General features: G+C 36.8%; 1 protein-coding gene across 1 annotated transcript in view; it reads left to right on the top strand.

Annotated features, from left to right (window-relative positions):
- The window catches only part of NETO1 (neuropilin and tolloid like 1), a 50,876-nt gene that overhangs the window by 11,490 nt on the left and 12,282 nt on the right, over positions 1 to 27,104 (top strand). The window contains exons 2-4 of the mRNA XM_067292363.1: positions 13,814 to 13,855; positions 13,962 to 14,089; positions 26,029 to 26,257. Coding sequence (XP_067148464.1) covers positions 13,814 to 13,855; positions 13,962 to 14,089; positions 26,029 to 26,257 — 399 coding nt within the window. The remainder of the gene's footprint in view (positions 1 to 13,813; positions 13,856 to 13,961; positions 14,090 to 26,028; positions 26,258 to 27,104) is intronic.

Below are 27,104 nucleotides of genomic sequence, written 5' to 3'. Positions count from 1 at the left end.
GAGCAATTCTCAAGACAGACATTTTCAGTTTCGTATTAAAAATACATGGTATAATAAATACCACAAATATTTGCTACCTTTTTAAATCAAGAGACCCAAGGCCCTCATATTATTCTTGCTCTGAAGACTCTACTCAGTTATGTAAAATGCACGTTGTTTGTGTGATCACAGTGTACTCTGCATCTCACTGGGTAAATGAGTGTCTGACATATTAGTGTTTCCTCAAATAGATTTGTGGAGGAGAATTTAACTTCAGAGAGACAAAATGTTTTGGTCTATGCTACACAGACTAAAATGGATGCTTGATTAAAGAATTTTTTTTAAGTTTAGGGTAATAAAATCTACCAAACAACCCACAATACCATCTGAAAGGACAGAAAGTCATTGCAAAATTGTAGATATATGTGAATAAATGCTTCTGACCAATATTTAAAAAATATTGCTTCAGAGATTGTTGCACATTAAAGATATATAAAGGTTATTTAAATACTTTGTTGTCAAAGGACTACATCTAATATCATGTTAAGAAAGATTGCTCGAGTCACAAGCAAGATTATGAGAACAGAATTGCCAAATATTTTTTGAGAAGTCGGAGTCAAATAAACTGATCTCTGTGGCATATCCATTATTGAAAATCTGTACTAGCATGACAGAAGCAGGCAGTCTAAAATGTGTTATTCTAGTCACATATCAGTCCCCTAGATGACACTGAGAAGCCAGAAGATGTTGTGTAACAGGACTTACAAACATCATTTGCCAGATGTTATCTGATAGTTGAAGCTCAAGAGACAATGTTATCAAATCTGCTGGTTGCAGTATGTGGGTTAATAAAAGATTGTATCATACCATTTCTTGTTTGCTCTTGATTTTTTCCTCTCCTCCTTTTCTGTAGCTCATTTCTCTCCCATATGTGGAAATTAATTTTAAAGAGACTGTAGCAATATCTCAAAAATATTTTCTTCTATAATGCTGATTTCATTATGTGGATTAGACATTCGGTTCTTAACTGCTACCAACTATGAAGTCCAAACTGAAATTAAGTAAAATAACTTTATAGTTTTTTTATAGAGCCTATACTGCCTTAATTGTTTAAAAATCAGATTTGGTTAATTTGAGTCTTTGTAATTGTAGTTCTCTCCCCACAATGATTATTCTTAGCATTAAAATTATTTTTGTGTGCTAGAATATTGCATTTCAGTGATATTAAAATGAATATATCAGTGATTTACCAAATGCTTTTAAATGAAAGGTTTTATTTATAGTTGAGATTTTTTTTTAGCACTATAGCTTTAAATGACTGTTTCAAATCAAGCTAGGAAAAATCCTGTTGTTTGGCAGCCAAAAACTTGATCTGGTCAAATGAAATTTAATCATTGCCTGCCTGTTGGATAAGCTGCTGACCTATACTTAAAAATCCCAAGTACTGTGACTCACCATCCATGTTTGACATGCTGCTGAAAGTGAAAACTGCCCAGATACCTCATTTCTTCTAAATATCACCCCATGAACAGAAGAACTGGACAATGTCTAATCAGTACCCAGTTTGCCATTCTTTTCCCAGGCTTCTGTTCAGCCAGTTAATGACAATATTGGATATGGTATGAAGTAGACATAAGTACTTAGGAACAGCACTTTTCCAAAGAGTGACCCATTGGATCACAATGGTCATTTCATGGTGAATGTGATATGAAAGACCAGTTTTCATTCTCCACGTGAGGCTGAACCAGTGTAGCACTCAATAAATCGGTTGCTAAATTCCAGTTAGATTGTAGGCCTAAACTTACTTCTGTTAGAATCAATACCAAAACTGCCAGTAAATCCAGTGGAAATTGCATTGATGTCTCACAGTAGTAGTTTCTGAATAGGGAAGAAAAACTGCAGATGTATTAAATTTCACGGAAACTATCATTTTTAACTCTAAATTCCTAAGTTGTGACAATAGAATTTGAAATATAGATAAGATATACTGAATATAATCATTGTTTTAGAGCTAACTGGCAGTAGGGTTTCTGGGGTGAGGGGAAGTCAGAGGTAATTGAGTTTTTGTTAGACATAAATCTTAATCTATTCAAACCCTAGATTAGAGATCCCCAGTTGTTCACAGGTCCATTTTTGCTGAGAACAAAACAGTTTGAGAATCAGTTAGTGGACACAAGTATGTGTGTAGCATAAATGAGTACTCAGAGAGGAGTGAGGATCCATTACAGGTTCTTGTTGTTAAAAAACAAACAAATGAAAAAAAAAACAGTTAAAGAGGTTGAAGATCCTTTATTTAGAATTCACCATCCTGTTGATTTTTTCATGAGGGCATACAGCAAAACATCTCCTACTGCTACTGATGAGTTACAATTTTTATTTGTTTATTTAAATGAAAACCATTTTGGGCTAAGGTTGGTATAAATTATATTTGTTTTAGTCAAATACACTGTAAAGCATACAGTAGGGCTTTCGTCATCAGAATGATAAAAGTGTCAGCAGATCTAGTGTTTTGTTTCTAACAGGCTATGTCTATGCTGTGACAGTACTAGCAATTAAGCATGGTTTGTACTGTTCTCTGGCATTTTTAATTGCTTGAAGTTGGAGCAAAATGATCTATTTGAATGAAAGGGGAGGTCACTCCCATGAAGTTGTAGGCAACAACAGCTGAACTTTAAGGCCAAAGACCTAGCTGTAAAGACTTAGGTTTTCCTCCAAAATCTCAGGAAAAGTTGAATCACATAATACTGGAAAGCGTGGAAGGGTTATTGCTCCCTTCCCAAGTAATATTTGTAGCCTTTAAATATCTGAACGTATAATTAAATGTAAAATTAATAAGTAATGCGATAATTTAAGTAAGAGTTCATAGTTTATCACTTATAGTGTTAAAAAGGGATACCTTCTTTCTGAGAACTGGACTATACTGAAACTCTCTCGCTAGAGAAAACTGCTACCCTGTGCTGCTGAAAAGATGGAGAAGCAAAATAAAGTGCGAGTAAGAATATCTGTCTCCAAGGCAGGTCCACAATATCTCTGCAGATAAAGTGGATGAAAGCCAATGTTCTTATCCTGTAGAGAGAGCTTTGTAGATTTGGGAAACCTGCTGGGGTCAGAGGATGTGTACTCCCTGAAACAACATTTTCAGGAAAAAAAATCCTTCAAAAGGTGGCAGAAAGAGCAGCAAAACTGTTTTCTCTGAAAGCTTTACTTTTACGTGTGCTAAAAGGACAGGACAGAAGATTTATTTTTCCTACAGATGTTTCTTCTTAGCATTAACATGCCTGCCTCAGCAATTCATTGGGCTACACTGGCTTTTAGAGTTCCTCTTCTTGGTCACTGAAAGTGTTGATTTAAGGTCTATTGCATTATCTGTGGTAGGGACACATAATAGCAATTAGAGTTGAAGATTTGGTTTACTAAACACAATGAATGCCTTCTTGCTTTGACTTTTTGCTTTAGAAACAGAACAGTCATGTTCCAGTGGAGTGAGGTGAAAGTCCTGAATTCTCGCTTGGTGCTAAACATCTACAGATTTCTATTCCAGATATCAAATAAATTTCTACATCCTGTGACATTGACTTTGGGAGCATAAAATTACTTTGTTATAAGAGAGCTCTACAGTAAAATTCATCCAATAACTTAAAAAAAATTTCCAGTTGCACAGTAAACTAATGAATGACTGTTTTTTATAGCTATTCCACTTTCTCGTATAAGGATCCTATTTTCAGGAGTATTATGTCTGCTTTATCTCTTTCTGGTATCTTATAGGGCCAGATGATTAAGCAGTCAGTTGTTTTTTCAGACACAGCTTGGATCCCTTTCAGTGTTATCTGATAAAGTTATTCACTTTAAGCCAGTGTCCACCTAGTGCTTTGCTAGAAAATAAGAGAAAATATTTGGAGACAGAACATGAAGTCTCCTGTTGAAAGCCAGAGATGGTCACTTCAAGGAAGTGAACTAGATGAAATATTTTAACGTTTCATGTGAGACAGTTGTCTTCACAAGGATGTCATAGCCTACCTGCCATAGCTGGCGTGGCAGGCTGCAGCAAGGGAGTGTGAGTAGGTGTAAATCTTAAGCCGATGTTTCTGTTGGCAATGCGTCTTAATGTGGGGTCAGCTACAGGTTTATTCAGTACTATCTGAAGTAGCACAAGTAATGGCAAATATACTCTGTTGAATATAATAGTTGATAAAAATGTATCTTTAAAAAAAATAGTAACATTGTGGTGAATGTATTGTTTGTTTTGTTGTAGGTTCTGGAAATTATTTTTTAAATAAAAGCTAAATCCAGGCTTCTGAGGTAAAACTACGAGAAAGCCTTTCCCCTATCTTAAAGTAACAAAGGTTACTTTATATTGCCAAGTTATTCCCAATAACTTCCCTCTGTCCTGGGAAATACACCCTATGGATTGATACAGCATGAACAGCCCTCTGAAAGGATATGCAGAGTTATCACACAACTGTAGCAAGCAGAAACCATATATAAATTGATTCAATCTGGAGAAGTAATGCCTAGCAAGCAGTTGTGGCTAAACACTCTGAATTATTTTCCCCACTACTTCTGCAGTGAACCAGAAGTATTATTTCCTTAGGCTGGGCTAGGAGCATCTCTAACAAATCAATGAGACAAATCCCAAGCCTCAGTAGTATGATGCTGAAATTCCATAACTAGGCCCTACTTAGTATTTAGCATCATTCAGGAAAAGCTCCATAGTGCTCTTATGTTAGACATCTTTCTTCCTAGTCAGGTTCAGAGACCATTAGTCAAACACAAGAAGCTGCCGGGATATTGTCTTGGGAAGATGCGTAAGAGATACTGCCTGTGATGACAGACAGACAGACAGACAGACAGTCCCAGCGGTTAGGTCAGCTGCATGGTCCTAGCAGAGGTTCCTTGGCTGGAGAGCTCAAAGGGGGTGGTCTTGTGTTTGCACACACACAGCATGCTGCACAAGGGGGGAATCTGGTTCCTAATTTGGGCATCCAGTTGCTAGTATAAATATTTGATATAACAAAAATTGTCGGCCAAATAATTCCACCCAGATCATCAAGAAGGCTCCCAGACTTCTTTTTTTTTGCTCACCAGTCTTAGAAAATGACACTGTTGCCAATTCTTGCTCTCCTCTCTGACTGCGTCTGTAATGCAGTACCAAGAAGCACTTCTCACTTCTGTGATTTAGGTGCACGTCTCAAATAATAATGTCCAAATATGTCCAAAATAATGTCCAATATGAGGATGAGACCCAGGCTAGCAAGAGTCCTCTTACTTTCTGATGTGGTTCCTGCCTATACAAAATTTACATTGGCGAAATAGCCTATGCTAAATATGTGACAGAATAGACAAGTGAGTGAAGCAGGCTAAGATCTCAAAGCATGCCATTGTGTGCATGAAAAGAGAAATCTAGATGCAACATCTGTATCCAAGTGCTTTTTCCCAGTGGAATTCATTCAGGTCACTTCTTGCCTACTCAATTTGACCAGTCTTAGTAACAGGTTAGGATAAAGTCTACCTATTGCACAGTTTTATTTATTTATTTATTTATTTAAGATTTATGCCAAATAGAGCTAAGAAATTATGTAAAGACATGAAGACAAGGATTTGAATTTTCTTTTTCTAATGATATTGCCTTTTCATTCCCAAAATTATATCAAAGAAACAAGAACTAACTTTTGGTATATAAATGCCTAGCTATTGCTAATATTTGCAATATAGCCCATCTTACTGAGGCCATCATAGTTGTGTAGTTTGTAAGTCAGGGAGAAAGAGGGGATAGTATTATAATATGCTCTACATATATATACATACGCACACTTATGTGGTATAATAAACTAATTACAGTATAGGGAAACTTTGTGAATATAAACTGAGATTAGTAAATGTGACATAAAAAACCCTAAAAAATCTACTTTTAGAAATCATACTTCTGAGAGGTAGTTTGTACTATTTTAACAATATTAGAAGAAATCTGGCTAAAATGTAAACTAATGTATGTTGATTTCATTTCTTTTTTCTGTGACTATGAGCGTTATATGATGTGTTCAATGATTTTACTTCCCTTTATACTTGCAGGATCCATTTATCAAATTTCTTCCTAACACAAATAGCAACTGTGTAGTTTTATTGTGAGTCACAACACCAAAAGCAAGACAAAGGTGTGTCTCCTTATGGAACTGCATCTTCCAAACCAATGTTTCTCAAACTTCTCCAGCATACAAACCCATTTTGGCTTATTTGTCTTCATGTGACTTCTTGGTGATCTAAATATCAGATAGAACTTAAAGGTGAAATACTAAGAGTCACTTTTGCATTTGCACTTACCACCTTTGAATTCTTTCCTGCCCTTGCTAGTGAACAGTTTGAGAAGCATTGCTTTAGATTATAAATATGTAGCCTCCAGAATAGCTGCCCTTGCTCACACTGTTGTTCTTAAAAGACAGTACACAGAAAACAAAGAGTAAATGCAGTGCATACTATTACCAGCTGTAATAATTATAGAACCTTTTTTTCAGGGTGTCTAGCAAACTATATACTTTGCTTTTTTTTTTACAAAGACATATTTATTGAAGTTTCAGCATGGCTATGGAGTTGAAAAGATTAATCAGAACAAATTTCCTTTTCAGCTAACAAGACAATAACTTGCATATATTTTTACATATCCATTTCTCTTAGTATTTTTTAATTAGCACTTTTCCCTCACTCTCCCCAGCAGAATAGCTAAGTTCTCTTTTTTGTACACCTGAAAAGAATGTTTATTTATAGAAACTTTTATTTTACTTTGTGATGCTTGAGGATATTTTTATTTTTCTTTTAAAATCTTTCACTCATTATCTTCCAATATTTTCACTATATCATCATTATTAAGAGACAACCTGCTATTCTGTGCTGAGTTGTGCAAGCTCTGCTTTTGTAGAGCAGAATGATGATAAATGCCTCAAGAATGCAGCACTGCTTTAGGCTCCTAGAAATCTTTGCAAAAGACATCTGACTCCATAAACTTGAAAATAAGTGGTGGTTCTCTGAATACTGCATTTCTGTTTACTTTCCATGCACATTTGTATCTAAAAGCAGGTCTCTGATAGTTCTATGACAGAGAAGTACACGTATGCATTGGTTGAAGCTTGAATGCTTATTTCTAGTTGTACAAAGACAGCAAAATGAAAAGGCATAGCTTTATCTGTCTGTTCAATGAGTAAAATTGAACAGTTTCCTTATTCATCGTTAGGAACATATGGTTTCTACATGTTGTGACTGCTTTGTGTATGCATCCATTAAAAAACTGGAAACAAACTGTTTAATTTTTTTGTATTCCTGAGCCTCAAACCAACCCAAAACTTCTTTATGTTTCAAACATTGAGCCTTTACCATGTATAACCTGTTTGAATATCTCCTTCATTTTTTTTTACAGAACAACAGAAAGCAAAATGTCTCACAAGTTATTTGCAAATCAGGTCTCATGTCTGCACACATATTTCCTTCATCTTGACTTACGACCACACAGTAGTTGCTCATATTTTTGGCTGTACATACTTCAGATATCAACAGTTATTTGTAATTGACTAGATTGTAGGCCAGATATGGTAAGAAAAATTCCAGGTTAATATTCCATATTTAGAAAAAGATATTGAAACATCTATTGACTTAAATGATTTGACTTCCAGGTGTCAGGTGTCAAGGTTTTTTTGATATCAGTACAAGTAACAGGTTAGACATTGGCAGTGTAAGAAAGGTTGCATATGAACTTTGCGTGAAAAGTTAAAGACAGATGAATAAAATATGAGAGGTTTACTCACAAATTTGTGTATATGTAAGAAAGGATATACTATATTTTTTCTGTATGACTTATGATTACTTTAAATGCCTTGCAGATTCTGTATTTGAGCACAGATTAAATAATTTTGATAACTGTGGATTTTTTCAAAATTTGATCTGCCTTTTTAAATAGATCCATATTAAAGCTTTCCAGCATAACATCTTGTTGCAAGTAGTTAGCTTGAACTTTATGCATTTTGCCCTGTTTCTATTAGACACTATCTACCTGGCTGTTATTGACATCACTGAGGTAACAGAATTTTAAAGAATTTGACTTTACTTTTGGCTATATATATTAAGAAAAATGAACTGGATCTTATTTCCTAAGATAGTAATTCTGTATCACACATGTAATTTACAATTACAAATCTGATTTTTTTCTCAGATAACTATTTTTACTTGTAGTTCATGTTTTCCAACTATTTAAAGAGTTAGATGTATCCCCCTCCTTTTTGGTAAGAATGATAAGAATGAAGATAGACAATACAACACTGATTCTCAAATATTCTGAAACATGTTGCACTTTTAGGTGCAGAAAAAAACACTCAACACATACTCTAAATAAATTACTAGCACAGAACATGTACAGTAGGATTTATCATACCTAATTCTAACATGTAGGTATTTATTCAAATGAATCTATACCTACTTCTACAGTCAATGGAGCAAGAGATCCAGAAAGCTGTTCATCCTGCTTTTGGCAAATATCTGAAGTTGGAATGTGTTGTTTTCCAAAGGCATCCATCTACTATGACTGTTGAATGTACAGAGAACATAGGCAGCTAACTTGGACTGAACCTCTAACATTGGGTGAAATGAATCCCTTGTGGAGCGACACAAGTTCTGGAATAGAATAAAATGTTAGGTTAAGTTTAGGACGTTTATGAAGTCTGTGCGCTATGGTGATATGAATTTGCTTTTCAAATTGTCATGCAATATTGTGATAACCAACATCTCCTGCGTCATGGCCTGTATATTGTATGACTGATATTAAGTGCAAGAGGAAAAGATATCTGTGCGTGTACGCTCACTGAAGAATATATGTTAGGCATGTTTTGTGCAATTACTTTTTCAAGTCTGCAGAATCATGCTGGTGATGAACAGAGGCTAGAAATAATTTAGTGCACATTACAGAATTTTTGTTGCATGAATGTTTTTAAAGTGTGGTAATTGCACTTTTTTTGGACTTCTTGCCGTGTGTGAATTGAAACAATTTCTAATTAACAGTGTTTTCTGCCATAACCTCTCTGCTTATATCATCACACCTAAACTGTGTTGAAATGAAACCTAATTATTTGTTGACTTGTAATGCAAGCTTGACCGTTGTATGTTTGTTTGGTGTTTACTGAAGTCTGAGAGCGATAAGGACAATCAACATTCACGGAGAGTTTACCTTTGGTTTTTGCTGTTATTAAAGAGAAAAAGTGAACCAGGTATTATTTTTAGGAAAATGGAATAAAATGTTAGGCAGGGGTAGCTGGCCAGTCTGGAGTGAGCGTCAGTGGAGTAGAGTGAGAAACTGTGTACATAAATGCATGCAAAGGCGGGTAAGTATGTCTCTGGGTGGATATGCCACAGATGGGCAGCCACATAAGAGGCTGCACTTTATGGAAAACAAAATTATTTATACACTTTTGGAAGAGTTAATCCAGTCAATCTACAATCCCTTTGTAATTTATAATTTTCCTACTTTATTTCATAAGCTGTTTGAGCAATCAGGCCTCCTAACTCATGACAATTATCCTCTTGTTTTATAACTTTCCCTGCATTTAAATTTCACACCTGCCAGCAGCTTAGAAAAAACAGACTTACTTGAACTGTAAAAATAAAGAAAGCAACGTGGTTTCCATGAGTTGGGTGTAGAACAGATCTCACAGTCTGCATCCAAAACACCTTCAGAAGCCTTCATGAAGACCTAGTGGATTCATTTGAAACTAGTCCTAAATACTACAGATTTTTCCTTTTTGGACATGTATATTTCCATGTCTCACAGCAAAATCCATCAAACCAGGTCTGCATCCTGTTAGAGATTTGTCTAACCTCTGCAATTACCTTAGATTTATTTTTTGAATAGCAGTTTCACTATCAGGCAGTTCCAGTGTTTGGTTATCTTTTACTGGTTAAGGAAATCTACAGATTATCACCATTTTCTCCTTGGACCACTCAGAAGTTCTTCATTCTGCTTGTTTTCCAATAATTAAATAACCTGGCACAAATTTTTCTGTTTCATAAGAAGCTTCAAATGCAATTCTGTGCTTTACAGAGACTTTACAGAAAATGTTAACTTAATATTTCAGGAATATATTATTTGTGAAATGGGTTGTAATATGTCACTAAAGGAAATTTTGAGATACCTTCATTTTTTCCAGACATTCAAAGCTTCAGCAAAGAGCCACAGAACTTACTTTGGCTGGCAAGGTCTTCTATTTACATAACTTATACACATTTTCAGATTTCTCGTGTAAATTCTCCATTTCCTCTTTCCACATTTCACTTTCCCATTAGGGAGACCCCCTCCTTTAAAAAGTCTTCATGTGTTGCAGTCCCCTAAGTCTCCTATTTTTCTCTCTCATTGTGGTGATCAATCTGATTTTCCTCAGAAAGATTTCCCTAATTTTCCCTTGGTTTTCATCAGCTGCAAAAAAAGGACTATCTGTCTATTAGAAGATTTAACCAGTCAGTGTTTATAAATCTTTAAAGGGTTCTGACTCAGACAGACTGATAATAACTGTTTGATTGAATTACATAAAGAAGAGCTGCTAAAGAATAATCATTTTATAGTAGATTATTTAAAAAACAAACATTTGGTCGGTAAGTATGCTCAAAAATGGTTGAAATTTCAGCATCTCTGATAATGCCTTACTTCCAGATTGTTGTTTTTGTTATAATAATATTGGTATATTATTAATGTTTAATGAAATGCGTTGCCTCAATATATGGGCACCTCAGGTGTCATACATTTTATTTGACTATTACTCTCATAACGCTGAAAAGCTGCAAAAGAATCATTTTTCAAAGCTGAGCATTTATGTGGCCAAGGTAGTCTACTGTATTTCTAGGGCTTTATTGGGCTCTGCACTTGTATGTGGTTTTGTTAGGCTTGTATTGTTAACAAATGAGAACATACTTTCAGCTTTTTGTAGGTCAAATTATGTGACCTGGATTATACTTCAGCCATATTAAGTATTCTGAGGGAAGACATTTTGCAAATAAACAGTATATAGTGAAATAGCAGGTAGAATGAGTTTTGCATCTAGAAAACAAAGTTGTTCCTTTTTTTTTTTTTTAAATAGAGTTGGACCAATGTTGTTTTCCTCCAGTTTAATACATTTTTAAAAAAGATAGTATTTTTTATTACCAAAATATCCATATTTTATATCCTTACCAGGATAACAGTCTTTATTTACAGAGTGGAATACTTCCCACTCTGCTTCTGTCAGGCACTCACTAACTGAGACCTCTTTCTCAGGTTCAGCTCAGTGAATTTTCTGTTCCTTCACTCTATATACTATTATGGTGAAAGGCTGCCACTGCTTTCCCAGTCGCTGCTTCCCTCTGGTGTGGGAGCTGCCCAGAGACTCTGAGGACCTGGGCAGAGGCTTTGTCCTCAGTACCCTTCCCCCAGCTGTGGAAGCAGCTACAGCTTGCAAACACTTCACAAGAACATATGTTTAGATATGAACACTGTCTCAAACTTAATTTAGAAAAGGGCTTGCATTGCCTCCAGTGGCCAAAATGTTAATATTAATTTTTTGAACAAAAAATTTGTGTAGATCATAAAGAATTAGACTTCCAAACCCACTTTATCAAAAACAGAGAGGGGACCTTGTTGCCACTCCTACCACAAAGCATCCCAGCCACACAGGGAGCGTGGGGGGACAACCACAAGTGCTCAGGGACTCTGTATCTAGACTGTATCCCGAGCACTGCACAGTGAGCCAGGTCTGTCTCCCATGCCCATACCTCTGGGAGCCTGCACACCTTGGTGAAGAGCTGATGTGCGCTCATTAGAGCGTAGCTCAGACTCAGAAACTTCAAAGGAGAAAGTCATTCACCTTCCCTTTCTGACACACAGCTTGTCTCCAATCCTCTCCCCCACCATCCTATACTTCTTGAATGGTAATGTCAGCTGAAGCAGCAAGGCATGTGGAGTCTCTCTACCAACACTCCTTTATGTGAAAACTTCTTCGTATAGGAGAAATCCTATCAGGGTCTTGTCCTCCTTCCTTCTCTCTCTCTACTCTGCTGATGTGGTACTTTCAGTAGATCAGAGCCATCCTACGCAAACTCTAGGCCAGCAATCAGAAGACATGCAGGGGCTACATTATATATGGTTTGGACATTAATTTGAACTAGTAGTTAAAGTAGATTTCCTTTAAGTGTCTTGCTTTCAGCAGTAGGTATGAACATCTGAGTACATTAACTGAAATATTTAATTACATTACATGTTGTTGGTTATTATATCTATCTTCCAATCTATTAAACTGCTTAACAATTAATGCTAATTGCCTGCTCAGTTATATTTTCAGTCCCTTAGGTTCAGGAGTATTTACTTAAGATTTATATTGTGCAACCATAAAAGATAGCTGGGAAGAGCAAAGGCTGCCCGGCTATAGAGAGAGACAGTTTAAAAGGATGTTTTTACACTTCCAGTTTTGAAGTCAGTGTATTCTCACTGGTCAGGTTAAAAAGGCTGATCTTCCTCATACAGCATTAAACTTTCTGTTTCTCATGATATCATTTGGTTATGATTCTCACTGTATGGAATAGACTGAGGCAAGAGGGGAACAGCAGAATTTTTTTTCTCCATTTCATATATTTCTTAATTCCCAAATTTCTGTTCATTGTTTTATTTATAGCTTTTGATACACTGACCCAAACCTGGAGCAATGAAATCAGTTCCATGAGTAGACTGCATGGCTCACACTCTACTCTGGTTTTCTTCTTGTGAAATCCTTTTGAGGCTTGAGCAGAAAGTAACCCAGGAGAAGCTTAATGCAGTGTTTGTTTATAAATGTTTTTCACCGATTTTAGAAGACCAGATCCTATCAAATTTCCACAAAAAATGTAGAGGCCAGCAATTTTATTTCTTGTTTTCTTTATCCTGAAGGTGAAAGAAAGTACAGAGTATACATGCTAGGAAGAATGGCAGTACAAGAGACAAAAACTCCAAAACAAGACTACTTTATTTTGAAGAGATCATCTTCTCTTCAAATAATTTAGTCTTTTTCACATTTTTGTTTTTAGGCAGCATCTTCAACCTGGGCCAAATTTTGTTAAATGCTGATTGGTCTATGGATACTTGTCTATTGGGGCATAGATCTAAGACCAAACTCATTTTATGTAAGTGATGAACTTGGCTATAAAAGCATAACACAAAGCATCTTAGACAGTAAAAATAATCATGTTTGTCTGGTCAAAAATATGTATTGCACTTAGTAACTTTGTTAACCCAATAAATTCTATGGTAAATCCTTATGGTATTTATTCTTGGAAGAATAAATGGGTATTCTGACAAAGAAAGTGGCTCCTCACAGTCAATGGGGGATGGCAGAGTATTCATAAGCACAGAATGAAGTCTAGATTTCTCTAGTTGAGTTCAGTGTTATAATCATACTGGGAAATGTAAAATAGGCAAAGTGATCCTGAATGGATCTGTAAATATATCCTCCTTCATTAAACTGATGTATTAAAATATCAAGTGGGTAGCTGTGTAACCTTCTTGCCTGCTGGTGTGTGCAGGAATATTTTTGAACTCTTCTGAAAGAGAGAATGAGACACAGGAAATTGTGACCAAAGGAGGTTTTCATAATGGAAAATAAAAAGAGCTTTGTATGACAGCATCAATACTTTCTGCATTAATGTGTATTGCCATAGTTTATTTAAACATGTCTTAAAAGCAAGGCACATTCCCCCCACATACATGTGTAATTATTATCATTGAAGTGCATTGTCAAATTGTAGCAAACTGATGTTATAACCAGGATATTGAACAAAACTGATTTTCTCTTTCTCAATTTTTAAGATCCAGATTTTAAGGACCTTGGCGTTTTGAAACCCTTGCCAGGTTGGTATGGTGGTTTTTCATAAAATTTGGAGGCCTTTGCGCTCTGCTGTAGAAAATAGTTTTGTTTGCTGTTCAGGTTTCATTTTTCTGGTATTTTGTTATTCAGTTTGTGAGTTTGAGATGGGAGGACCTGAAGGAATTGTGGAATCTGTGCAAATTGTCAAAGAAGGAAAAGCTTCTGAAACTGAAGCAGTAGACTGTAAATGGTACATCCGAGCACCACCCCGATCCAAGGTCAGTCCTTCATCCACTTGCTGATTTGCCACTTAATTTAAGAAATTGACTTTTCTAATATTGTGTGCATTTCTTAGTACAGACAGATCTTGCTTAATAACTTTAAGGCTTGAACTTGTAAACTATTTTTTCCTTCTGCTGTTGAAGGGTAATTTTTCACCTCAGCCAAAATAACCTCTTTCTCTATAAATAATGATGTGGGCAGCATTAATGTGGTTTTTGTGCCATAAGTAATTTGCTGGAACTCATCTTTAATTTTACTCATATTTTAAAAGAATCAGCATGTCTAGTTACCTGAGAGGTAAGCTTATCACTTTACTTTTCAATATATTTCAAATATCTAACAGAGAGACTACTTAGGGAACATTGCTGGCTCCCTAAGGTCATCCTTATTTCTCATTTGTGAACTGCAAAAATGGAGCCAAGGTAAATTCACATTCCTTTGAATGAGGCCTTTGGTTCCTTTGTTTTAGAGCCACTGACAAAAAGAAGCAGTTTGTTCTTGTTTTTCTCCCACAGCAGTCAGCAAGCCGTGTCTTTTTAACAAACAGAAGGAGAGGGCTCCAATGAATTTAATGATTCTTTTCTTGGATTCTATTTGAGTTCCTCTTTTATCCACAGTTTATCAGTTATTGTTTGGATTAATTTTTGCTGGCTACACTACCATTTCTCCTCCTTTGCAATTGGAACAGCTTTGTGCCTCCCACCTACTTTCATTCACTCCACTAAAGGCAACTCCACAGTGTATTTTTACTAGCTGTCTTCTGTTCGACAAGAAAGGTTTTACAAACTAGAACTTATATATCCATCCATCTCTGCAACCTTTAAGGAGATGTTTTTTTGTGTAATCCCGGAGCAGACTGTACTGAATACATCTGACTGTTACAGGAGGAAGGGTTTCCAGAAAAGAAAAACTAAACTGTTCATTTGCTTCAGCATTTTTCTATGGTGAAAATTTAGGAGAGGAGTTGAATAGCTGGCTCATAAAGAATACAGATACAGATTATTTTCAGAATATACTTTAATCTCATACTTTTTACTTTTGGATAAATGCAATATTTATAGAAGTTTTCAATTAAATAGGTGAGGTTTCCATTCTGCTAGAGTAAGTAGTTATAGATGTGAAATGGTTGAACTCATGAATGATTATTGCACTACACTGTGTAAGTACACAGGTGAGGAAAGTTAGTAGGTGAGAAAACACATAAACACGTAAAAATCTTACTATCAGCACAACTAAATACGTTAATGCAGTTGCCTTATAGTCTTAATTTCAGTTCATACTTAGTTTGCCAGATAATGTCGTTGTAATGTTCTTATCAGATCTAACTCTGAAGTTCTACATGACTCAAAGTCCTGCTAGAAATCCCATATTTGTTTACCTGTAGGATTCATCCAGACTTTAGTCTTGATGTAAAAATACAAACTGTGCAGCTATATGACCATAACCACAACATGTAGCAAAAGAATGCCCACACTGTCACTGTTAATAGAGGGTTAAAGATCTTTTGGTTCTTTATGAACTTCTATACCTGGATTTAGCTATGTTTCATTTCAAAAAGTATGGACCAACTGAAGAACATCTGGAAAGGAGAGCAATGAGACAGTTCTGGAAAACATGATGAAAGACCGGCAATTATTTAATGTGATGTAGAAGATAAGCCTGTTGCCAGACTTAGTATAATAAAACCTCTTAGAAAGCAGTGTTCTGATGTCCATTTCTATAGGATAAGTCATGGTCTTGCATTGCAACAGGAAGATTCAGTTTAGGTATTAAAGGAAGAAAATTTCAAACAACAAGGAGAGCATTATAAATGACTGGTTAAGGAAGTTTGTTCAGTCAGCATTGTTAACAGTCTTTAAGAGCAGGTTTGACAAACAGCTGTGAAGAATGAGAGAAATTAAGCTGATCCTACCTTTAGGCAGAGGAGTGGGCTGCATCATGTCTTGAGGAATCCTCCTGCTTCCTTGTTACACAATTATCTGGACAGAGAGACAGGGCAATACAAAGGCATATAAATCAGTGTTTCCTAACATACGGAGGAAAAGCCACCAGTGAGGAAATCTAGGATTCAGCTTAGACGTGTAGCTTCAATTTATGCACTTGAACATTCATAGTGTGGTTTTCATATATATTTTATATGTATACAGTTTTGCTATTGCCATACTGTGAAAGGTGAAAAAGTTTCCAGATATTAAGGAAGGAATTAGTGGATAAAATTTAGAGAAACCTTCTATGAAGTAGGAGCTACAGAGAGAATGTTTATGGGCCTGATTCTATTGCACTGGATTCTAGAGTCCATATTTTACAGCTGACTTCTTTTGTACGTATCTAACCTTGAACTGCTGGCATATTCATTGTAATAAATCAGTGACATCATTCTAATTTATGGCAGCTTGCACCTATGAGAACAGGCTACTCCCCAGCTAAGAACAGTAAGAACTCAACAGCCGTCTTTATCTCCACATGTTCCTCTGCTTTGGGCTGCACAATTCATTACTGGGAACTATGCCTAAAAGGCCTGAGTTTCTCAGACAGAGTTTGGGTTGGATCTTTGCATCTTTAGTTTCTTAATTAGACTGTGCAATTTCATTTGGCTTTAGCTCATCCAATCTAAACTTCTGCAGAAGCAAGTCCCCTCCATGCTTTGCAATTGCAGATTCAAGCCAAGTCTGAGCTCAACATATAAGCAAAGAGATCAGTCAAGGAGTCTGCATTTGAGAGCTGTAAGCCTGAGCTTGAACCTGACAGTCTGGGTGTAACACTACTGCTAAGCTCAGCAATTTGGAATGGGACAGAGAAGGGAAAATTCCTTGCACGCACTTTAAATGCTGAGTCATCACCAACTATCCTATATGCAAGAAGTAAAATGCTGAAATTGCAGGCAGAACTGAAACTTTCTGAAGTGCAGTAGACCACAGAAGGCAGCTTAAACATTACTGCACTCTGTATGCAACCCTGCAGCCTTATTTTTGACAGTGACTGGTTATGAAGTGTGTGATTCATTTAATTGTTCCAATTCAATTCCTGCTGAGTAAGGTAGCTGTGAATCTGGAGTTCAAAAGTACTGGGGGATCTGCACTTCACGTCGAAATGGATTTCCATCAGTACAGAATAAGCATCGAAAATGAAGAAGAGAGCTGCTGACTGAATCTGGGAATGCCAACCTACCAGTGCAGTAAAGAGCTACCCGGAAGGGCTGTTCCAAAATTCAGGGCCCTTCATTGTAAAACAAAGCCCAAAAGAGGAACTGGATAAGCTTATTGCACTGGAATTTGAATAACTTCAGAGATATCATTGATTACAGTAGTGGAAGAAGAAAGTATCCTTCATTTGTGGATAGACAGAAAGGAATTAAAAAGAATGTTGGTGTTTTCTCACTATCTACAGAGGGTGAAGTCCTACAGAAGAAAAAGACCAACAATAAGCATTTTTCTATTTTGGATGTGTCAACAGAGTTCTGACAAGGACCCTTAGGAAAACAGAATACATGTCTGTGCTCATTTAATGCTCCTTTTGATAGAAAATTGTTCCAACAAGCTACCATTGTATCATATGTGACCACTGAGAAGTTTCATAGAAAAAAAAGACATCCGAATTTGACGGTACAAGCACTAAAACACTTACAGAGATGATATTCTGATTTCGGGGAAAAATAAGAAAGCTTATAATCAGAAGTTCTGGGCAGCTTGGGAAAGAGCAAGAGCTGCCAGATTACAGATGGACAAGTATTATTTTGAATTCTGTCCAGTGGAAGGCATCTATTCAGGTGGAACAAGCAAGAAGTATATTTCAAACGGGCAAATACTGAGGCCGTTCTCAGTATGCTTACCACAAGAATTATAATGAAGTTGTAAGCTAAGTAGGTAAAATCATGCCTAATTTTGTCACCTCGTCTGAGCATGCCACTAGGCAAAGATATCTCTTGGTTGTAGGATGCAAGACAATAAAAAGTTTAAGAAACAGAAAGATTGATTAACAAGGCCCTAATTCTGACATATATCATTAAGGGCAGGCAGGGCAGGGAGCTTGCTGGCAAGGGGTGCAGCTCTGCAGCACCCCAGGAAGAGCAGAGCAGGATGGGTGACAGCAACCAGGGTTGGCCAAGAGTGCAATTGTCACCCAGCAAGTCTGCAGTGATGAGGTCAAGCCATGAAGTCAACTCGACAAGGTGAGGTCAGAGCCAGCAAGGCGCCAGGCTGGGTGCAGGTGGCCCTGCAGCAGCATGTGGGCCAGGACTGGCCACGGGTCCGAGCTGAAACACGCCGGCTGAGGCTCCTCACATCCTTTTCTCACAACTGAGCTGTTTTCCCAGCAGTCTGAGCCAAGGATGCACCGCTGTGCTGAATCAGAGCCGAATTTCAGGACAAGCAGCTGAAGCCCTGGGAGGAAAAAGTTTGCAGAGCTTGCCCTTGCACTCAGGACCCTGACAAGAGCAATCAAAGTTGGACACCGTTGCTTAATTTATCAGACATGCTAGCAAAAGCCAGTATTGCTGTGCTCAAGTAGAGAAAGAAGGTATAACAAAGACACTTAAGTATTTATTTACAAATGGCCATGCTACTAGCTGCTAGGGGCTATAAATCACTTATCACCATTCTCAAAACAGACCCTGTATCGTCTTATCCAACCAAATATAGAGACGATGTTTTCAATTACAAACGCCTGATTTTCAGATTGAATGTAATCTTGAGAGAGATTTGGTGGTTGCACATGCATTTCCTAGACTGTTAGGGAAAAACCGTATAGCGAAGCAAATTCCAGAGCTACAATTCTGTATAAACCAATCTGATTAAAATAAAACATTTTCTGTTCTCATGTGGAAAGTGAAGTCTCATGTTCTGGAATGATACCTACAAGAAAAACAGTTTAAACTGTCTCACTAGCAGAGTAGCATATCTCTAGTTTTTGGAGGCTTCTTAATCCGATGCAGAAGAGAAGCTTTAAGGAGTATGCTAAAATGTAATGGGAGGCATTTAGGTGATGATTCCTTCAATGTTACAGGGAAATAGGAGTAATTTAGAGACTGAAGCACCTAAGAACCAGAGACATTTTGCACTGGCTTCAAACGAACTCTGTCTTTGAAGAAGCTATTGAAGTTTGCTCACATGCAAATAATGTAAATAATATGAATTTAAAAAAACATTTTAATAGCATATTCAAAGTTGGTTCTTGGGAACAGGCAGGACAAATTGTTTTTAAACAGGTAGGAAATACTGTTTACTTAAGTTAGGCTGTTAAAATCACTTCTTTGAAACAGTTTTGTTAAATGATGCCTCAAGCCAAGCTATTGTGTATGTAGAATCTCTTCTAGCAGATATATAATATACATGACAGAGTAACACTGACAACAAACCAGTGTTAAGGTAGTGTGAAGCTATGCCATTCAGGTTTAGAAATACAACCAATCTCAACATCATCAGTCCAACCAGTTGTTAGGAAATGCATTAAAAAAGCTACTGATAAAAAGTAGTAAAACACATACCAAAGAGAACAGCAGAATCAGAATGGGATCTACAGTTATCAGTGTTAAAAAGCAGAACAGCACTGAGGACCTGTAAAGGTTGTCGCTTGCCAGCGTTTTGCCACCATTCAAGAGAAAAATGAGAATGTCTCAGTGGTTAGAATAAATTTCAGTTGCTGGGGACTCACAGAAGTCTGAAGAAACATAGAGGACAAAGCAGAAAAGTCTAAAGAGTTTCATCTGACCAGGAGAATGGCATTTTGATGTCTAAAACTGGCTCCGAATCACAGTGGTTTTAGAAGTACCATATAAGGCTGTTACCTTAGACAATATTCTCCAGGCCTCAGTAGAGAGAAAAAAAAGAAGTATGGAGTTCTCTGTTTGCACAGCGTGGTCTCCGACAGGAAACAGCAGGCTGAGGCAGACTGAGATTTGGGAGCCCAAAAATGTCAACGCCCCCATCCCCAATCACGTACTGTTAACGCTTCCCAGCTGAAGTAATACTGATTTTCCAAGGAAACTGTTAGGGTCTAAGCAACAGGATAGGCTGCTTCATAAAGAAATTCAGTATTGTTAGTAAGCTGGCTTTTCAGGCTGGTGTACTTCTGTAATGTGTATATGTTGGTCTTTTCTTGTTCGTATAGCACAATCTGTTTTTAAAAAGTGGACTTCTCAGATCAAAATACTGGCATACTATCATACAATACTATCTTGAAGGTCTAATGCTGATCACACATGGCTGGATCAGATGCAGAATAAAGCACGGATTATACCTGGTCACAGATCAATGGAGAAGGGCAGAGGACCGCAAGGCCTGTGCTTACAGGGGAATCAGCTGAACCTAGAAGCTGAATGTGCAAAATCTGGAAGCTAGGCCCTGATAAGAGCAGGTTTTTGTCCTATATCCAAATTATTTTTGGCAGTTGAATGAGCACTTTTTTGCTGCCTTTTTTTTTTGTTTTGTTTTGTTTTGATGTATTATAAGGGACTGAATGTTTGTGCACATATATTAAGTCTGATATGCTGGGATATGGTTTGAAGCTTTTCTTGACTGGCCTGATCAATCATGTTGTCAGCCCTAACCTTCAGTGATTGATTAAAAAGCAGAACTCATCAAAAGTGATTCACTATGAAGAGATTATAATCTGACCATTTTACTGAAGTGATATATTATTCATAGTTTGCAACCATTCTGTTTTTCTAATATGTGCAGTCAGGGGTTTCTGTTGCTTTCAAATTTAAATAAAAAATAGTACAACTTAGCCAGCATTTCCTTTTCCATTATTATGATGACAATACAAACCTTAAGGTGACAAGACAATTATTTAAACTAAAATGTAAATTATATATGCCACAGTTGCAGTGAAGCTTTGTCACTTTTGTTGTTAATGGCATTTGCAGTGACATCTCAAAACTCAGTAAAAGCTAGTACCTGTGCATTAGCAGTTTGTTCTTTTTCTCAAAGTAATGTCAAACTGATGATTTGGGGAAAGGGTCTTCTTAAAACTTTACAACAGAAATGTGAAGAAGATACAGCAGTTGTGCTTCTATTTTCCAGTAAGATGTTCTCTGAAACAAGAAAGTCGTGATTATGCTAATATGAATGTGTCAGTTCTTACAGAAATATTATGATTGCCAGTGCTCCCATTGGAATCAATGGCAAAATTCTCAGAGACTTAGTGAAGGCAGAAAATGGCTGTTGAGTTTAAGTAATCTCTTTTTTGTTTGTTTGCTTGTTGGATGTCACAGTTTCTTATCTACTGCTAGTAGAAGTAATGACTAAGATCAAACTACATGAAATTATCAGAAATATTGAAAAATTTTCTCTCGCTTTCTGCTTAATTTCTTTTAGCAAGATCTTCACACCAGCGAAAGTAATGAGAATTTTGCCACTGATTTCAGAAAACTATGTATCAGGAACATTGTGCATTGGATAACTGTTTGTCATTAGCTAAATGTTTGTCAGATAATCAGTTTTAGTCTTTCCATGGGGACCTCAATTTATTAGTCATTTTTCTCTGCCAGTGCGGGTCTTACACCCAATGGCAGGGACAATGGCAAAAATAGTGTAATAAAACTATAAAAATTGGCAGAGGCGTGCAGATGCAATTAAATTACTTTCAGCTCTTCAAAATAAAATCTGATTCTATATCAGGTTGTCAGTCTGTGTAATCTGTTTCCAGTTTTTAAAAATGTACTAAATCACTCCAGTCTTAATCCATGGGTCTGATCCAAATCAACTTAAGTTAATGGAAAGATACCCCTTGGTTTCAGTGAGCTTTGGATCAAGTCTTCATTATTTTTACAAAGTTCTGGGCATAGACAGCTCCAAGGAAGATTATGAGAATGAAATTCCAGGTCACCTCAGAATATCAGGAATTTATTATATCTAATTTATGAAACTTCATGCCATTGTAGAAGCTGCCATCTTCCTTCTGAAGGATTGACATAGATTTTGAAGGCAAATATTTCTTTCTGATAGTCCTGGTACTCTTCAAATCTGTATTTCCTATAACAATTTTTGATCCCAATTGAATTTATCACACACAGAGATGAACTGGTGTGACTGACAGCAGAATTCAGACCTGGGAAGAACTTAAAGTATTGGCTTTTTGACTGAAAGAATGAAAGTGAAATGCTAAGTTATTGTCCTCTTGGTTCCTTCCTAGCATATATAACTGCCTACTCCAAGAAATATTTTACTGTTTTATGAGGCTAGCATGACACAAGAAACTAGAGAATGTCAAATGACAAGCTTATATGAATAAGACTATGGCTGTACTGTTATATGAATGTTATATTTAACAGAGCAGGAATGACTGATGAGTACTGGAAATTGCTGTGAGAGCTGGTATTTTATAATATTAGTGAGAATTAGCTCACATTTCTTGTTGGAATGAAAACTGATATGAATTACATCTAAATACTGAAAGGGAACGCAGTGTGCAAATATGTGTGCTTATATATATATGTACACACACATATATGTTTTTATACAAGACAGAAGGCACGGGAGAGAGAACAAGCGAGCAAGTATGAGACTTCCTTTCCCTGTTAGATGAATGATAGTTTTGCTATATTTCTGCAGTCAGCTAAAGGTAATTTTTTCTGGAGTAGATGAGAGTTTTCATGAATAGTGGAATAAGATATAAATAAGGAATTTATATGGTAAAATAAATATATAGTATAGCATATATATAATAATAATGGCTTACATATGACAGACATATATGGCATAAGCATAATTATTCATGATACTAATATGTTGGAAGCCTTCTGTTCTTTCCTATAGGGTATGTTGCTTCGAGATTAGTTATGTAGACTTGCTTCGTTTCCTGGAAAACAGTCATGTGTATACAATATTGCATGTAATCAACTGCAGTAGAATTTTATTGCATTATCTGTGACAAATCTGGCAAGCACTGAAGTGCCCATCTGAGGCAAGCTACTTCTGCTAGTGGAGGAAAGGAAAGTAAGATGCACATTTAACTCCCCCTTATAAGTGAAATATTATGTAGAGATGGACTGTCTGAGGAGCTTCACAGAGGAGACTGTGTCAGGGTTTCATGAGTCTGTTATGCTCTTATTTAGGGAATGAGTGGTCCCTAGGGCAGAGGAGACAGCTCTCCAGAGTGTCCCACATATGGCTAGTTTCTGAGCATGGGTATCATGGCTCTGCCTCTTCCCATATATCCCTCCCTCTTGCAAAATCTTGCTCCGGCAGGACGATGGCATGCCTATGCCAGCTGTAATGTAGGGACCCCTGATATGAGAATATGTCATCAAAACATGGGGGAGTGAGGGGTAAGAGTCCATCTCAGGTTGCCCATCCCAACTCTGCATGGCTGCATTTGAGACTCTCACTGGTCCAAAACGCTTGTCTGCAGCTCCCTCGCTGGCCTTCTGCTGCTCTTTTCACCTGTTTCTCCAGCTTTTCATGCACTTCCTATCAGAGATCAAACAGTTTCTGGGAAGTAACTAGAAGCAAAGGTCAGCCATCCTCCTGATGACAGTGGAAGAGGCTGATCCTATATAAGTGGAAAAGAGCAGAAGCCACACTGAAAACTAGGACTACCTGAGGGACTAAAGTAGTCAGGCATCAGCAAGACAGAAATGCTCTGAATAGCTGGACAACAACAAGAACAAGGATTTGGAGCATGAGAAGGAGAAAAGGAAGGATGAGGTGCCTGAGCACCTGGTAAAGACCAATGAGACTGGTCAGAGAAAGAAGGGAAGGACAGAGCAGAGAATGAAAGAAAAGCTTGTAAAGGAATATAGGCAGTGCAAGGGAACTTTAGAAATACATTTCCTGCATTAAGCAGAATTTCAGAGTTCAAAGGAGCTTCTAAATGTGACTTTTCCAAGCAAGTAGATGCTCTGTTTTGGCAGGAACTGAAGTTACATGAGCCCCAATAGGAGAGGAAATGGCTCTCAGGACAATACATGTATAAAAAAGTGGTCGATACTGTGAGAAAAATTCAGCTACCCCAGAAGAAAGAACTCTAGTAATTTTTCAGTCCACTTCATGGGTGGAGCAAGTGGTCAATGAAATGAAAAAAACTATAAAAAGTATTCCATGATATAAGATTTTGCCATCCAAAGTTTACTTCGTGTATTAATGTAAAACATTCCATTTTTTAGAGATCAATGCAACTAGTTTCCTTTTATATTGTATATAAGTATAGTATTATAGCATTTTTTTGAGTAGATGGGGAAAGTAGAATTCACTTAGCAGCAATCCTACTGAAATATACTGCTCCCAGTTCTTCTCCAGGATGGGAACACTGTAATAGAAATGTAGCTGGTAATTGCTTACTGAGAGTTCTCAATATTGACACAGTCACTAGTACACTACCGGTTTTGTCCTGTGATCACTTTCAATTTCCTTATTTAAAAAAGAGAAATTAACATGTGCAAACATGTTAAAGGACCCCATTAATAATGTTTGAAATTTATGTTTGGAACTGGGAATCAAAATGGCTATGAAAATAATATGCATAATAAGTAAAATATGCTGTAATAAATAACATATTTGAAAAAGGTCAGACAAGCAAAATGAAAACTAATACACCAAATTTCTTTACTAGTAAAAATCCTCTTACAAATATTGTCCTCAGAGAGACCAGTTGCAGAGCATAACAAGGAACGAAAAAGTACTATATTACAATATGTAAAAAACCCTCTTTTAAAAGTCTGAGCTATTATTAAGCAGTGGCAGGCTGCTTAATAATGCCACAATTCTCAAACCGTAAGAGTTTTAGTATATCAGTGAGGTGAAGTGCTGTGTCCTCTATGCTGCTAGGATATGTTGTGTTTGAGTACTTTATGCAAATCTAGAAAAACCCTTTAAGCAGTTGTTCTGTGCATGTAAAGAACTATTTGAAGTTAATAAGATTGTTTGTGCAGAAGTATATCTGATGTCTAATACAGCTGGAGTTTCTTTTTGCTTATTGTTTCAAGTAAAGATGCATGCAGCTGGATGCTGCGTATGTTCACTGGCTTTTTGATGCTATTTCTGCCCTACTTTGGCTTTCTGTATTATTCCCCTGAAGTCTCCTGGGTATGCTTAGCAGTTTGGTTACGTATTGTGTGTCTGTTGAAAGCACTACTTACTTTCTCTGTTACTAGAATATTTGATGTTGCTTTGAAAACGAGTGTTTCCCTAATAAGGTCCATATAGAGTTCAGTAGCAAATAATAGCATTTTCTCCTCACCCCCACTTTTTTGGGTAAGCTTAAGAAGTTCTTTGCAAAGGGCCAGACGTCTATTAGATTAACTAGGAAACTTAGCTTCCACGCAAGCATCATTTCCTAAGAAGCTTTCTAAGTTTCTAGTAGTCTCTATGAAATACTCTTGATTTTGTCCCTATTAAGTTATGAAGATTTATACCATAAGGGTTTTGTTTAGAAAAACAGAGATGGTGGCCAAATTGCTTGAAGAAACATAAAAAGATGAATGATTGAGTTCTGCCTGCCTCGCAGATTCTCACTTCCTGAATCAGAGTGGCTGAGACACAACACAAAGATGGCACATGTTGACTCTGAGGAGGGAGCAGCAATTATTTGCTATATTATTTTCCATGTCAGGCAAGTAAGAGAGCAATATTGTGCCAGTGAAAGAAGAAATTCCTAGCTTGTCTGCCCTTCAGCTTGAAGGATTGTTGTGCATACTTCTCATGGATGGGTACATATCTGAAAATAAGGGCCTTACTGCAAAGAATGAAAAAAAAGTCTAGATCTTCTTCTGGATTCAGCTTTGAAATGAGGGAAAATATGAGGAAGTATAAACAATGCTCAGTTTCTGTATTAATGCCCATCCATGGAAATGGCCTGTGGATCATCAGCTCCAGCAAAACTGTTTTGATGGGGATATAGCATAGTCTTTCTCCCACAAGACAGAGCAATATTGCTTAATGTTTATTTAGTCATTCTCGAATATCTGTACATGTTGCCTTTTTGTTTGTTTGTTTTATAGATATATTTACGATTCTTGGACTATGAGATGCAAAATTCCAATGAATGCAAAAGGAATTTTGTGGCTGTCTATGATGGAAGTAGCTCAGTGGAGGATTTGAAAGCAAAGTTTTGCAGCACTGTTGCTAATGATGTAATGCTGCGGACGGGTCTCGGTGTGATCCGCATGTGGGCAGATGAAGGCAGTCGAAGCAGCCGATTCCAGATGCTCTTCACATCTTTCCAAGAACGTAAGACTAAGCACTGTATCCACCTTTCAGTTTGCTAAATGGTACAAGTCCCATAAACTGTTAATGCTTTTTTCTTGCAGAGTAAGCACAGAAGGATGTTCCTGAACAAGCTATGTAAATCATCAGAGCAGTTTTTATTCCATGCATTTTTATAGTCTGCAATAATTTGTAATGCAGTAGATAGACCACAGGATTTGGAGGCAGGAAGGCAGGATATCAATATGCACAATGACCTGGACCTTTAGCTGCTCCCCAAGCTTTGGGGCCACTCTGTGTCTCAGTTTTTCCTTACACAATGTGGAAGACAATGCAGCTTAGAATTTTTTTTTTATCAAACCTAATCCTTTACTATGAATTCATTTTTTGAGATCTTAGTGTGATGGGCACTTAAAAAGTCCCTTATGATTATTTTATCGTGGATGATGGATGTGTTTGTGCATGTTCCAAAATGCATATATCTATAAATATATATGCCAGATCTTGTTAAGCAAGGAATTTAGATTATTTTTTTGTGGTAATGGAAGTTATCTGAAAACTTTACAGGATATTTTGGTTTCCAAACTTAATATTCACACTATGCACCTTGCCTGCATTCATGTGTTTACACATTTCCTGGACTCAGATAATAGGCAAAGTAGCCTTTGAAAGAAACAAAGGTAGTCATTTCCAGATGTATTAAAAAACAATAATCCCATCTGCTGAAAATGATTGATTCAGTTAATCAGCTGTGAAAGACATCGGTGTGTTTTTTTTAATAGAAATAATGCACGTTTGGTCCCTTAAGGAAGGAACATATGCATTTATTTACGCATGCTGATTCATGCTCATTTTTAATGCATTCTTTGGT

Source organism: Apteryx mantelli, chromosome 2 (genome assembly GCF_036417845.1).
Source record: "Apteryx mantelli isolate bAptMan1 chromosome 2, bAptMan1.hap1, whole genome shotgun sequence".
NCBI lineage: Eukaryota > Metazoa > Chordata > Aves > Apterygiformes > Apterygidae > Apteryx > Apteryx mantelli.
Note: the sequence above shows the minus strand (reverse complement) of the source record. Positions and strands in the feature narration are given on the sequence as shown.